Source organism: Physeter macrocephalus, chromosome 2, assembly GCF_002837175.3.
Source record: "Physeter macrocephalus isolate SW-GA chromosome 2, ASM283717v5, whole genome shotgun sequence".
Taxonomy (NCBI): domain Eukaryota; kingdom Metazoa; phylum Chordata; class Mammalia; order Artiodactyla; family Physeteridae; genus Physeter; species Physeter macrocephalus.
Genome location: NC_041215.1, coordinates 20587691 through 20600961, shown reverse-complemented (window position 1 = coordinate 20600961; position 13271 = coordinate 20587691). Strand labels below are relative to the sequence as shown.

Sequence of the window (13271 nt, the reverse complement as noted above, 5' to 3'; positions counted from 1 at the left end):
GTGGCATTATGTACATTCTCAGCATCATACAACCATCCCCACCGTCCATCTCCAGAACTTTTCTTTCTTCCCAAACTAAAATTCTGTCCCCATCAAACAGTCCCCAGCCCACTGGCCCCCACCACCTACTTTCTGTCTCTGAATCTGACTCCTCTAGGGACCTCGTGAGTGGGATTGCATCCTAGTGGGGAGGAGAGATGAGCACGTGTGCCGTGGGAGGAGCAGAAGAGCTGTTGGACCCCAGGTGATGAAGTCCACCAGGTGATGCAGTCCACCTCAGGGAGTGGCGGGGGCCAGAGTGGAAGGAGAGTTACCAGGACAGAGGAGTCGGGGTGGGGGGGTCTCACCCCACATAAGGTGCAGGTGTGTTCAGGGTTCAAGTGCTGCCTGGACTCCAGGGGTGGCCGGGTGGGACAGTGCCACCTCCCCAGGTCAGCTGTGTTCCTTGTCTCTAGGGGCCCTGGGTCTGTATGGATGGGGCTGGGGCAGGCCCCCCCCATTAGGGGAATAGTGCTCAGAGGCTTGCCTCTTGGCTCCATCTCACACTCAAGTAGGGTCTGGCTCTGTCTGAAGGCTGAGATGTACCAACAACCAAGGCTGACAGGGCCCCTGTCCCCCCAGGGCCCACAGACAAGGGCAGACAGACACAGGACCAGGCCTTTCCACCTGTTGGCTGAATACACCTCCTCCACCAGGCCAGGCACATCCCCCTCCTAATCCCTGCAAGTTTATACCGCACGTGGCAAGAGGGACCTGCAGACAGGATTAAATTAAGAACCTTCACATGGGAGAGTAGCTGGGGTTACCCAGGTGGGTCCAGTTACCAGAAGGGCCCTTGTAAGGCAAATAGGGAGGGAGAAGGGCAAGATGGGGACACGACAGTGGAAGACCACACTGCTGGCTGTGAGGACAGAGGAAGGGACGCCAGCCAAGGATCACAGTGGCTTCTAGAAGCTGGGAAAGGCAGGAAACGGATTCTTCCCAGTGTCCAGAAGGAACCGGCCGTGCCCACACCTGGATTTCAGCCCACTGAGACCCATGTTGGACGTCCAACCACGAGGTGATTCTGTCCCACGAAGACAACTGGCAGCACCAGGAGACATTTGCGGTTGTCACACGTGGTGGGTAAGGAGGCGCCGCTGGCATTTTGGGAGTTGGAGGCAGGGATGCTGCCCAACACCCCGTCCCTGCGGTGGCCCCAACACGGATTTATCCTTCCCGATATCAGCGATGCCAAGCTGTGGAAATCTGCCCCAAGGTGTTGGGTGCTGTGATGGGGCACCCACGGGGCACTGAGGAAGCCCAGAGAGGGCAATCGAGGAAGGGGACGGGGAGGCTTCCCAAATGAGGGGGCGTCTTAGCTGGGGGCAGGATGAACAGGGGTCAGCCAGGAGGAAGGATGGCCTAGTGAGGGGCTGCAAAGTTGTGGGCAAAAGCTGGCGGGAAAGCCAGCTGCGTTCTGGGAACTGAGGGCCGCTGGCATGTCCAAGGACTGAGGGGAGGCAGGGCCCCTGAGGAGTCTGGGCTCACAGGGAGGGCAGGGGGAGGTGCAGGTGTTTGAACAGGGGGGTGACGTCATCAGACATGGTCTCGGGAACAGAGGGAGGGGGCGGGCCCGGAGGTGGGGTCAGCAGGGAGGTGATCACTGGCAACAAATAGAAGTCGATGGAGAGGAATAGGGGTCTGACTGGATGAGGGGACACACAGGCAAGAGCAGCACTGGTCTCCAGGCTGTCAGCTTGGTCTGTGGACAGCGGGAAAGCCATGGGGTCAAGCAGAGCCCATGGCCAACCCTGGGCCAGTGACTGTGGCCAACACACACACACACACACACACACTAGAGCCGATAGAAGAGTAACTCCACACACACACACACACACACACACACAGCCCATGGCCAACCCTGGGCCAGTGACTGTGGCCAACACACACACACACACCTAGAGCCGACGGAAGAGCAACTTCATGGAAGAGTAACCACACACACACACCTAGAGCCGATGGAAGAGTAACCACACACACACACCTAGAGCCGATGGAAGAGTAACCACACACACACACCTAGAGCCGATGGAAGAGTAACCACACACACACACCTAGAGCCGATGGAAGAGTAACCACACACACACACCTAGAGCCGATGGAAGAGTAACCACACACACACACCTAGAGCCGATGGAAGAGTAACCACACACACACACCTAGAGCCGATGGAAGAGTAACCACACACACACACCTAGAGCCGATGGAAGAGTAACCACACACACACACCTAGAGCCGATGGAAGAGTAACCACACACACACACCTAGAGCCGATGGAAGAGTAACCACACACACACACCTAGAGCCGATGGAAGAGTAACCACACACACACACCTAGAGCCGATGGAAGAGTAACTACACACACACACACACACACACACACACCTAGAGCCGATGGAAGAGTAACCACACACACACACCTAGAGCCGATGGAAGAGTAACCACAGTCACACACCTAGAGCCGATGGAAGAGTAACCACACACACACACCTAGAGCCGATGGAAGAGTAACCACACACACACACCTAGAGCCGATGGAAGAGTAACCACACACACACACCTAGAGCCGATGGAAGAGTAACCACACACACACACCTAGAGCCGATGGAAGAGTAACTACACACACACACACACACACACCTAGAGCCGATGGAAGAGTACACACACACACACACACACACACACACACACACACACACACACAGATGGAAGAGTAACTCCATTGTCAAGTTCATGGAGCTGCAGGGGAACCAAGGATGCTGAGCATGTCCCCAGGGCAGCTCCTCGACCTCCTACAAAGACTGGCTTCCTTTCCTGTGTACTTTTCTGGGCCAGTATTGGCTGCTAATAGAGGGGGAGACCTGCCAAGGCTCCTCCTCCCCGTAAAATGGTGACAACAATAGGAGGGTCGTGAGGCTTCAGGGAGCCTCGTGGTCGTGGAGCACGTGGCACCACCCCGGCTCCCTGCGCCCTGAGCACAAACCCCTCTTGTATTCAAAGCCGGGAATGAGTCTGTGGGGTGACATGGTTGGAAGTCTGCACTCCAGGGAGGGTCTCTTGGCAGACAGAGGGAACCTGGCAGTGAACGTTTCTCCATCTGTAAAAAATGGGCCCGCGAGGCTGCTGGAAGGGCTCTGTGGACGGAGAATCAGGCTGGGACAGCTCACAGGGCTTGTCCTTGAACCCAGGATGTGCCCTCAGCCTCTGAAATGGCCAGCACCAGCTCCCTCTTGGGCGGCAGAGGATCAGGGATGGCCCCAGGCCCCACCCATCCCACCCTCATCATAGACCCGCTCCCACCTCCACAGGGGCCCAGGTGGCTTTCAGGTGACACACAGGACATGGGAGACCCCACCTGGAGACCATTCCTGGAGACCAGGGTGGCACAGGTCACTCAGGGCTCGCCCTCCCCGAGCACCCTGCCCTCCCCGAGCACCCTGCCTTCCCCACTCCTCTCTGGCCAGACGGATGGATGGACGTGTGCTGGCTTCTACTCCCAGGCAAGCCTGGGAAATGCCCCGGCCTCTGGTCTCTGCTTCCCTCGTCTGTAACAGTGCTGTCCCCTCCTGAGTCATGTCCCTGGGTGAGTTCTATCCCCTAAACCAACTGACATGAACTCCAGAACTCTTGGGAACAGAGGATCCTGTGCCAGCTCAGGGCACCATTACCCAGGCCTCCTCCCTGTTCCCAGGGTAGCTTCCTGGGCCAGTCATTGGCTCCCACCCAAGCCCACCTCCTACCCTGTCTGGGGCAGAGGTTTCCTCCTGCCGTCACCATGGTGGGATGCTCTGTGACTGGGTGCTGGGGACCTCACAGGGAGCATCTCAAGGGCCCACCCTCCCCAGAGCTCCAGCTGGATGGAGAGACATTTAGGTCACCAGGCAGCTGACACAGCAGGTGTCAGAGAAGGCTTCCCAGGGGAGCAGGGAACATCTGGAAGACAGGGCTCTTGTGGGCCAGGGAGACCCCCTGCACGGCCATGACTGCCAGGTCTGTGCTCCCCAGGAATCCCCAGGTTGTGGGGAGAGGGTGGAATGAGAGTGGAAACCAGGTGAAGGCAGGAGGGCGGGGACTAGACTAGGCGGGCAGATCAGTGAGCCGAGCAGGACAGAGAATCAGTGGCTCTGGGGGCTCCCAGCTGTGTAGACCAGCCCTTACCCCCCCAAACTGCCCCACCCTGTGCTCAGCCCTCCAAGAACTGAGAAGACCCCAGACCTGGATGGGCCCTGAGCCCCAGGGCAATGGTCTGCTCCCACTCACCATACGAGGTCGAGTGCCCACCAGTGGGCAGGGCCCAGATACAAAGGGGTGAACCTTGGCCTTCGGTCAAGGTCAGGCCCTGAAGAGCCCCCAGGAGCCCGAAGCCCACGCCCCGGGGGCCAGCACACGGATCGGGGAACACTTCCAAGTCCTTTATTGGGCCGGCAAGGCCGGGAGCTGCCCTAGGAGTGGGGTCCCAGTCTGGAGTCCGTGGCGCCCCGGCCCCTGTTCCCGCCTGGGGCAGGCAGCTTCCTCTTAGGCTACTTGGTTCGCTCCTTCAGGTATTCCCAGCCCTCCTTGGAGTACTCCAAGGCCTTGGAGGGGGCCACGGACAGAGCGGACATCACTGTGATGATGCCTGTGGGGAAGGAGGGCCCAGCGCCTTCAGCAGAGAGTTTTAGAGGCACAACTTCCGGCTCTGTCAATTCCACACAGGGAAACAGGTGGAGGCCACATATTGCTCCCACCTCCCTGGAATCTCCACTCCCTTTTCTCTTTCAGATCCATTGGGGGCAGCGGGGGTGGGGGGGGGGCAGCGGGGCGGGGTTGGGGGGTGTGGGGAGCAGGTGCACACAGAGCAGGAAGGAGAGTGATGGAAAGGCATGGCCAGGAAGGGAGGTGGGAAGTATCTGGGGCCACTCTCCTGCAAGCAGACGGACCAAGGCCTACCTGAATTCCAGGACTCGCGGATGTGAAAGTTAAACTTTGGAGGGGCTGGGAGCTGGGAAGAGAGGGGAAGAAGGGGCTGGTGAAAAGGGAAGGCCTGGCAGCCCGCGCCTCCCTCACAGGCAGGGAGAGCAGCACACGCCCCAGTGTGGAGAAAGCCAAGCAGGGCTGGAGGGACCGGGGATCAAAGGCCACCCCAAGAGCTGACACCCCGGCTCCCGCCGAGCCGTAGCCTCAATCCAAGCTCGGAGTACCTGGGGTATCTTCAGGCCTGTCTGCTCGCACACGTACTGGCTGAACTGGTACACGGCGGTGGGGACCACCTCCTCAGCTTTCTGAAGGACCGCCTGGCTCTTGTCGCTGGGCCCCAGCAGCTCCTGGTCATACACCAGGTAGACAGCGCCCCCAGCCACACTGCCCTTGATGAGGAACCTGCAGGCAGAGAAAGGAACCACAGCAGCTCCACAGATTCTGCTGGCCACCTCCCGGGTCTAGGCCCGCGGGTATGGGGGTGAGGGTTAGACCCCCTAGGGGGAGGGGCGTGCCCACAGTCCAAAGAGTGACACACCTGAAGCCAGGCAGCTAATGCAGGAAGCACAGGGCATTTTGGGAGCCCAGAGGCGTGCCTGACCCACAGCACTTAATTTAAGGCGTGCAGGGATACTCAGCTCCATTTAACTGGTAAACGGAAGCCTGGAGAGGAACAGTGTCACTCAAGATCCCGCAGAGGGCAGGGAACAGTGAAGACTTAAGACTCCTGACCACCTTCTACCTTCCAGCCCCGAGGGATGCTCCGCGAGGAACCCGCGGGGTTTTTCTAAGTGTCCCTGGTCATTTCCTGTCTGTCATAAGCAGCTCTGGGTGCGCATTAACCTCCCAACAAACGCGTCCGGCACTCCCATATTACGGAGCGGGCAGCTGAGGCTCGGAGGGGTCTCGGATACAGAGTGGGAAAGGCACGGACTCGCTAGGAAGCGGGAGTGGGGTCGAGAAGCTCCACCCTATCTGGACAGACACGGGAAACCTGACACTACGGGCGGCGAAAAGCCTATCGGGAGCAAACCAGATGAAGGGTGCTCGCAGAAGGGAACATTCTCGGGGGCTTGGGGCCCTCCTGGTGTCCCCACGAACCTCATCAGCGACCACACTCGGGGTACCATCACCGCTCCGCGCGCAAGGACACTCGGCTCGCCCGCCACTTCCGGTCGCGGCGCCGCAGAGGCCTCTGGGAGGCGAAGTCTCTTGTCAGCCGCAAAGGCCTCCGGGAGTCGGAGTCTCCGCCCCGAGACAACAGAAAGGGGTTGAGATCCCACTGCAAAACAATTGTGCGAAGCTTAGTCCTCAGGGCCCTGCCGCCGCAAAGCTGTCTGGGAAAAGTAGTCGGCAAGTCACGTGAGGCGCCGGACGGCTTGTCTAGCCGCCAAGCCTCCTGGGAAATGTAGTCGGGCGCGGCACGGCCCTGGTGACGTGAGGGAAAGAGGAATCGGGTGACATGAGTGGGGCCTGAGGGGGACCCACAAGATGTCGGAGCCCGGGAGATCTACCCGCGCCGGCGCGGGGGGACTAAGGGCCCAGGCACAGGAAGAGAGTGCCTGGAAGCCGGTTGTCACGGCAACACGAGAACTGATTTGTACGAGAGAGGTGGGCCTTTAGTCACGTGATCAGGTCAGTGGTTGAGGCCAGAGGAGAGCTAGGCGGGAGGCTGTTGCCCGGCAACGCCTGGGAGCCAAGTCCGCACAGTATAGCCTCTCCCCACGAGGAGGTGGGTTCGGAGTCACGTGACTCAGACCCTACGGGAGGGGGCGCGGTCGGAGCCTGGCGGACGCAGCGGTGAAGTGAGGGCAGAGGGGCGCGCGCGTGGCTCCCAGGCCCGGACCGCAGCCCCGCTGGACAGCGGGAGAAACTGAGGCCTGAGTGGGTGAGTTCGTGGTTGGGAGCGTGCAGTGAGTCGCACTCCGCCTTTGTCCAGAGGGGAAACTGAGGCCCGGCGAGGTCAGGGGGCCGGTGGGTTCTGCGAGGATCGGGTTTCCTCCTTTCCTCCCCCATCAGAGCCTGGCTGTTTCATCCATCCATTCATCTATCCGCCCACTCACCCACCCAGCTTGCCAGCCAACCCCTGCGGGGGAGCTATGGTCAGGGCCAGTTTGAGGAGAGTGTTGAGCTGTGGGGCTTCAGGGCTTTCCCTGGAAGTGGGGAGAGGTGGGAGAGTGTTCCCTGCTGAGGGGACGCTGGCGCGACTGGGTTAGGGCGAGGAGTTCACTTTTCTGAGAACTGATAGATTCATGGATAGGAAGTGGGGAAGATGAGGATGGACAGAGAGCCGAGGCCAGACCTGCTGGGTCTCGTGGGCTGAGGTGAGGAGGGTGTGGTCTCCATCTGGGGCAGTGGTGAGCCCTGGGAGGGTTTGGAGCAGGAAGGGACATCCCAGATGTTTTTGGACAAAGATCCCTATGGCCTTTCCTCTTTGCCCCATGCAGTTCAGAGGATAGAAACCCTAAGATGTGATGGGCTTGTGCCCTTTTCAGGGGAGATCCATGACCCCCTGAACCTGGACTGTTTATATCTTTCACCTTCTCCCTGGAACAAGTAAATCGGCTCCCCCAGCTGAAGTCACATCTTAACCCTGATGACGGGCACCTCCATCTCCAAGCCAGTCCTGAGTGTCCGATTCCTTCTGGGTGTCTCTGTAAGAGAGAGGGGGCGACCAGGAACAGAGGTGCTTTAGAGAAGGAGGCCAGGGAAGTGCCCTCTGAGGAGGTGATTTTTGCGGCCAAGACTTGAAAGAGCAAGCCATGGGGTTGTATTTGGGAAGAGCATTCCTCATAGAGGGAACAGCCAATGCAAAGGCCCTGAGGCAGGATGGTGACTGGCTGGTTCCAATGAACAGTGAAGAGGCTGGTGTGGCAAAGCAGAGTGAGCAAGAGGGGCTGGTCCAAGCAGAGCCCTTTTGGTCACCAAGGCTTTTGTTCCAAGTGAAACAGGCAGGGTTTTCAGTAGGGGAAGAAGATTGCTGCAGTGGTTCAGGTGAGCTAGATGATGACCTGGACCAGGTGGTGGCTATGGAGATGGAGAAGAGGGGGCAGGGCCAGGGGCATCACCACTGGCTCTTCGAACAAAGACACCGTTGGGGAAATGGGTGTGACTGGGGTGCGACTGTGGGCCGGGCCTGTGCCGGCCACCCTCTCTCCCGCTGCAGGCCCAGGGAGGGCCATGAAGGTACTGTTCCTCGCGGGGCTGGGAGCCCTGTTCTTTGCCTATTATTGGGATGACAACTTTGACCCAGGTGAGTGCCTGGGGGTGGGGTTGGGAGGAACTTTCTGGCTGTCCTGTCCATCCCCCAAGCTGACCACCCCTACTCGCTGCCAGCCAGCCTCCAGGGAGCCCGTGTGCTGCTGACTGGAGCCAGTGTGGGCGTCGGGGAGGAGCTGGCATATCACTATGCGCGCCTGGGCTCCCACCTGGTGCTCACTGCCCACACCGAGGCTCTCCTGCAGAAGGTGAGATACTCCATCTCAAGTTTAATTGGTGGGGGGGGGGCGGGGGAGGCGGGGCGGGGAATAGGGCCTGGGTTTGAATCCCTGCAAACATTCAGGCTTCCTGTGTGGCCTTGGGTAAGTCACTTAATCGCTCTGAGGCTTAGTTTCCTCATTTGTAAATCAGTGACAATAAAAGGACCTTCTCCTGGGTTGTGATGTGGGGTTGAATCAGTAAGACAGTTGTAAAGCAAGGACTGTGCCTCACTAAATAGGAGTATTGATAGTAACCAAAGGCTGTGTGGATAGCTAGCGTTCTCAAGTTCAAAAGCGGGTTGAGTAGACACTTTTTAGCAACAGCCCAGTGTTATTTCAAGGAAATGTACAGCTCCTGGGGATAAACCTTCCAAAATTTCAAGAGGCCAGAAATCTCAAGATTTATTTGAAATCTGCGTTTTAAATGTTGATGGTTGAACAAGCAAAATGTCCCCTATTCTGGACCATGGGCTGCCAGTTTGCTACCCCAGTGGTAAAGCTTCGGGCATGATGTTGAATGGAACCTGAGGCTCATAGCAGGGGAGGGGGCTTCAGGCTGGGGCCCCTTTAGGGCCGGCAGGTGGAGGGGGGCCAGCTGGGGTGGAGGGGCCCACGGGCAGCTCTGGCCCCCCCAGGTGGTAGGGAACTGCCGGAAGCTGGGCGCTCCCAAGGTCTTCTACATCGCTGCGGACATGGCCTCCCCTGAGGTGCCCGAGCGCGTGGTGCAGTTTGCGCTGGACAAGCTGGGTGAGGGGCGGGGCCAGGAGTCTGGGACCTTGGCCTAGGCCTTAGGGGCACGACCCAAATTGGGGCGGGGGTGTGGTAGTAAGGGCCGTCTGAGGGCGGAGATTTATGGGCCCGGGGGCAAGGCTAGGGGTGGCGCCTCATGGCATCCAGTGGGTGGAACTCTGGACTGGGCCTCATTAGATCAGGGATGAAGCCTGGTTAGGGAGTAGGGCGGGGTCTCTTTGATCTTAGTTGGGCACTCCCTGGGTCAGAGTTCATTGTGTCAATGCTCTGGCCGGAGCGTCGCTAGTTCAGGGGGCAGGGCTATGGGTGGTGTCTCATAGGGCGCGGGGGGCGGAGCCTCAAGGACAGCTCCGGACTGATGGGCCTCTCCGGGCCAGGAGGGCTGGACTACCTGGTGCTGAACCACCTCGGCGCCGCCCCAGCAGGCACGCGGGCCCGCAGCGCCCAGGCGACACGCTGGCTCATGCAGGTGCTCCGCCCCTCCGCGGCCCCGGCTCCGCCCTCCCTCCAGACTCCGCCCTCCCGCCAGACTCCACCCTCTCACCTTTCCCCTCTCGGGCCCCGCCCCTCCCAGCTCCAGACCCCATCTTTCCTGGTTCTAGGCTCCGCCCTCTTGACCTTGGCTCCGCCCCGGGCTGGTGTTCCCCCTCTTCTATTCGGAACTCCGCCCCAGTCCTCGAGCCCTGCCCCTACACACCAAGGCCCCGCCCCCAGGCTCTAGGCTCCGCCCCTGCCCCTTCTGGCCTTCGGTTCCTCCTCCGCCCGGTGACTCGCAGTCGCCACCTCCAGGTGAACTTCCTGAGTTACATGCAACTGACTTCGTCGGCGCTGCCGAGTCTGACTGACAGCAAGGGCTCCCTGGTGGTGGTGTCCTCGTTGCTAGGTGCGTGTACGCGGGGCGGGGAGTGGGGAAGCCCCGGGGCCGATGGGGGCGAGCCTGGAGCGGACAGGAAGGCTTCCCGGAGGAGGAGCGCGGCGTGTGGCCGCTCAGCCGCTGCCCTCCCGCGCCCCCAGGCCGTGTGCCCCCGTCCTTCTCCAGCCCCTACTCGGCGGCCAAGTTTGCGCTGGGTAGCTTCTTCGGCTCTCTCCGGCGGGAGCTGGACGTGCAGGACGTGAACGTCGCCATCACCATGTGCGTCCTGGGCCTCCGGGATCGCGCCTCGGCCGCCGAGGGAGTCAGGTGAGGCCCAGGACGCGAGCCGGGGCCCGGCTGAGCGGGGAGGGGGTGTGGGGGGCCGCTCAGCCGTAGCCACAGTCCCCACCGCACCCTCCTGTCCCCAGGGGCGTCACGAGGGCCAAGGCGGCCCCAGGGCCCAAGGCAGCCCTGGCCGTGATTCGTGGCAGTGCCACGCGTGCCTCCGGCGTCTTCTACCCGTGGCGCTTCCATCTGCTCGGCCTGCTTCGCGGCTGGATGCCACAGCCAAGGGCCTGGTTCATCCGCCAGGAGCTCAACATCACGACCCCCGCTGCTGCCTGAGCCCCTGGGCTTAATGCCCCTTCGTCTTCCCAGAAGAAGACCCTCCAGCCAATCGTCCTGGAGCCCGGACACACACCGAGACACCTCTGAGTGGGTGGCCAAGGGCCAAAAGAAAGTCATCAAGACAGAAAAGTGAACCTGAGAAAAACTACCAGCACCTGAAAACAATCAGAACTCGGGGCGTGCCCAGCATCTTGTCAGGGACTTGGAAGGCAATTACCTCAGTCTTCTCAGCTGTCACTGATGATATGATTGCTGCTTCCATTTTGCAGATGAACAAACTGAGGCTCAGAGAGGCTATGTGACTTGCCCCAGGGCCCTGGCCACATCAAGCAGGTCACAACACCACTGAGCCACCCTTGGAACCCTCTCTACGTGTGACCTGAAACCACTGCATCTCTGATTTGTTCTTTCCACTCACTCAGCCTCGGAGCATCCCCCAACCATTTTCCCAAGCAGGGGAGCCCTCGAAGCTGTCGAGTTGATGGTGGGGTCTGAGGAGGGGGAAGAGGAAAAGAATGTGTTCTGGGCTGGATCCAGCCTCCCATTTGATAATAAAAATCTTTCTTCCCTTGCACATCTGTGGTTCAGACTCCTTGGTCCTTCCAGTTTGCTGGTGGCAGGAGGTGAAGAGGGATGTGTGTATTGGTGCCAGAATTCTCACCTTCATTCCACAGGTGGAGAAACGGAGGCTGAGAGACAGATGGACGTCATCCAGGAAGGCAGGAATGGAAGGAAGTGTAACCGATTGTGGGCCAAAGGCTATATTTGCAGCACGAAGAACATGGTTTGTACACCAATAATGATAACCTGCATCAGGCGCTACGCACTTGACATTCATGACATCTTCACAACCAGAGGTTAGTGCTACCATTGTTACCATTTTATGGATGAGGAAACTTAGACGGGTAGTCAGAGGCAGAAGCTGGGATTCTGACATCAGACTGTCCCTCTTTAAGGCAACACGTGGGCTGCATCAGCACATCACTGGTATTTAGATTAATGAAATAAAAATTGACACTTTCCTTAAAATGGTAAACCAGCAGTGCTCGCATAAAGAAAAAGCAACTGTAAAGATAAAAACTAAGTGAAAGCAATGTTATAAAAACAAAACAATGTTTTGAAGAATGAAACAATATTATAAACAGCTAGCTACAGGTGGGATAGGGAGGTTGGGAGGGAGACGCAAGAGGGTGGGGATATGGGGTTATAAGTATAGCTGATTCACTTTGTTATACAGCAGAAACTAACACAACAATGTAAAGCAACTATACTCCAATAAAGCTGTTTGATGTTTAAAAAAAAAAAGAACTAGCTCCTGTTGGCTGTCCAAGTCTCCAAGATTAGCAGGTGTTCAAAGGGCTAACCACAAACAGACCATCCTCAAATTGATACTGTCTCTTGGAAATAAATAGGATTGAAAGATAAAAACCAGAAAAAAAAATAGTTTTTTGTTCCCACCACGCCTCCTGTCCCTGCACCTAAAATTACATCGTTATATCAAATGCCACCAGGGGGCACTATATCACAACGCTTTCCTTAGCTCTAGCCCAGAGCTTGGCTTCATATATAGTAAAACCAATTTCTCCGTTTGTGGAAATTTTATTTTGTGCCAGTTATCATATCTTGCTCACACAGTTTGGAATAGGTACTATTGTTGTCATCATTCTATAAATGGAGAAATTCGAGTAGTGGGAGCTGAAGTCTGGTGCTGGGACAGCCAGCTGGCGGCAGAAGTTGGATTCCGCCTCTCAACCCACCCGCAGAGGGAGACACCGCAGCCACAGCCACGCCCACCCGGTCCGACTACTGGTTTGGGCCCGTGAGGGTAAGCGCGCATGCTCAGGGGGCCCACAGGGACGCCTCCAGCCGCCAGGGGGAGCCCGCGACATTCCTGCCTCTCTGGCCCGCGCCGCCCGCGGGTTGGTAGAAATCCCAGAGTTCGGCGCGTTTGAGGCCCTTCCGCCGCGGCAGCCATTGAGGAGCGGCAGGTTAGTGAAGCCCAGCGCGAGTACCATCAGCTGCCATCTGGACTCTTGGGGCCCCAGTGCAGCTCGGGGGTATGGTTGGGTGCAGCGAGCAAGCCCGGGGGAGCTGAGGCGCGGGGTTCCGGGCGGCGGGGACCGAGCCGGGACTCACCTCCACCCCCCTCTCCCCACCCCTGTCCGTAGCCATGGCTCTGCGCTACCCCATGGCCGTGGGCCTCAACAAGGGCCACAAGGTGACCAAGAACGTGAGCAAGCCGAGGCACAGCCGCCGCCGCGGGGTGAGTGCCGGGAGCGCAGTCGGGGTGTCGAGTCCTGAGGGCAGTGGGAGCCCTGGTGTCTTAAACGGAAGAAAGGGGGTGTCGGGTTTGCTCAGAGCAGAGTGAAGATGCCGGTTATGCGCCTGCGCGGCGAACGCCCGCCGGGGCTAAGTAACGAGACCCACCTGGCCCGTGGATTCGGAAGCTGTGGCAGGAGCGAATTGGGAGTGGGTTGTGTTTTTTTTTGCGGTACGCGGGCCTCTCACTGCTGTGGCCTCTCCGTTGCGGAGCGCAGGCTCCGGACGCGCAGGCTCAGCGGCCA

General features: G+C 58.9%; 3 protein-coding genes across 21 annotated transcripts in view; 2 read left to right on the top strand and 1 right to left on the bottom strand.

Annotated features, from left to right (window-relative positions):
- Positions 1–4439: 4439 nt before the first annotated feature.
- MICOS13 (mitochondrial contact site and cristae organizing system subunit 13) lies at positions 4440–6249 on the bottom strand. The gene is made up of 4 exons (XM_007109324.3): positions 6100–6249; positions 5223–5400; positions 4972–5023; positions 4440–4660 (listed from the first exon to the last, which is right to left on the bottom strand). Exons 1-4 carry the CDS (start codon positions 6126–6128, stop codon positions 4563–4565), a joined length of 357 nt encoding a protein of 118 aa, XP_007109386.1. The 5' UTR covers positions 6129–6249; the 3' UTR covers positions 4440–4562.
- Positions 6250–6362: 113 nt separating this feature from the next.
- Positions 6363–12605, top strand: HSD11B1L (hydroxysteroid 11-beta dehydrogenase 1 like). Of its 18 annotated transcripts, XM_007109329.4 has the most exons (8): positions 6363–6886; positions 8165–8251; positions 8335–8465; positions 9113–9224; positions 9605–9696; positions 10017–10110; positions 10242–10407; positions 10509–10873. In XM_007109329.4, the coding sequence occupies exons 2-8, from the start codon at positions 8179–8181 to the stop codon at positions 10702–10704; spliced, it is 864 nt and encodes a 287-aa protein (XP_007109391.1). In that variant the 5' UTR covers positions 6363–6886; positions 8165–8178; the 3' UTR covers positions 10705–10873. The 18 variants fall into 18 exon arrangements, 16 of the variants coding, with proteins under 16 accessions (XP_007109391.1, XP_007109396.1, XP_028355963.1 ...); XR_008616229.1 differs by lacking the exons at positions 9113–9224; positions 10509–10873 and adding exons at positions 11382–11564; positions 12385–12605 and having other exon boundaries at positions 8339–8465; positions 9526–10110; XR_008616226.1 differs by lacking the exons at positions 9113–9224; positions 10509–10873 and adding exons at positions 11382–11564; positions 12343–12605 and having other exon boundaries at positions 8339–8465; positions 9526–10110.
- Positions 12606–13271, top strand: part of RPL36 (ribosomal protein L36) — a 1537-nt gene continuing 871 nt past the window's right edge. The window contains exons 1-2 of one of the 2 annotated variants that reach the window (XM_007109340.2): positions 12606–12695; positions 12876–12970. In XM_007109340.2, coding sequence (XP_007109402.1) covers positions 12878–12970 — 93 coding nt within the window. In that variant the 5' untranslated portion in view covers positions 12606–12695; positions 12876–12877. Of the gene's footprint in view, positions 12765–12875; positions 12971–13271 lie in introns of both variants that reach the window. The other variant, XM_028500178.2, reaches the window with a different exon arrangement.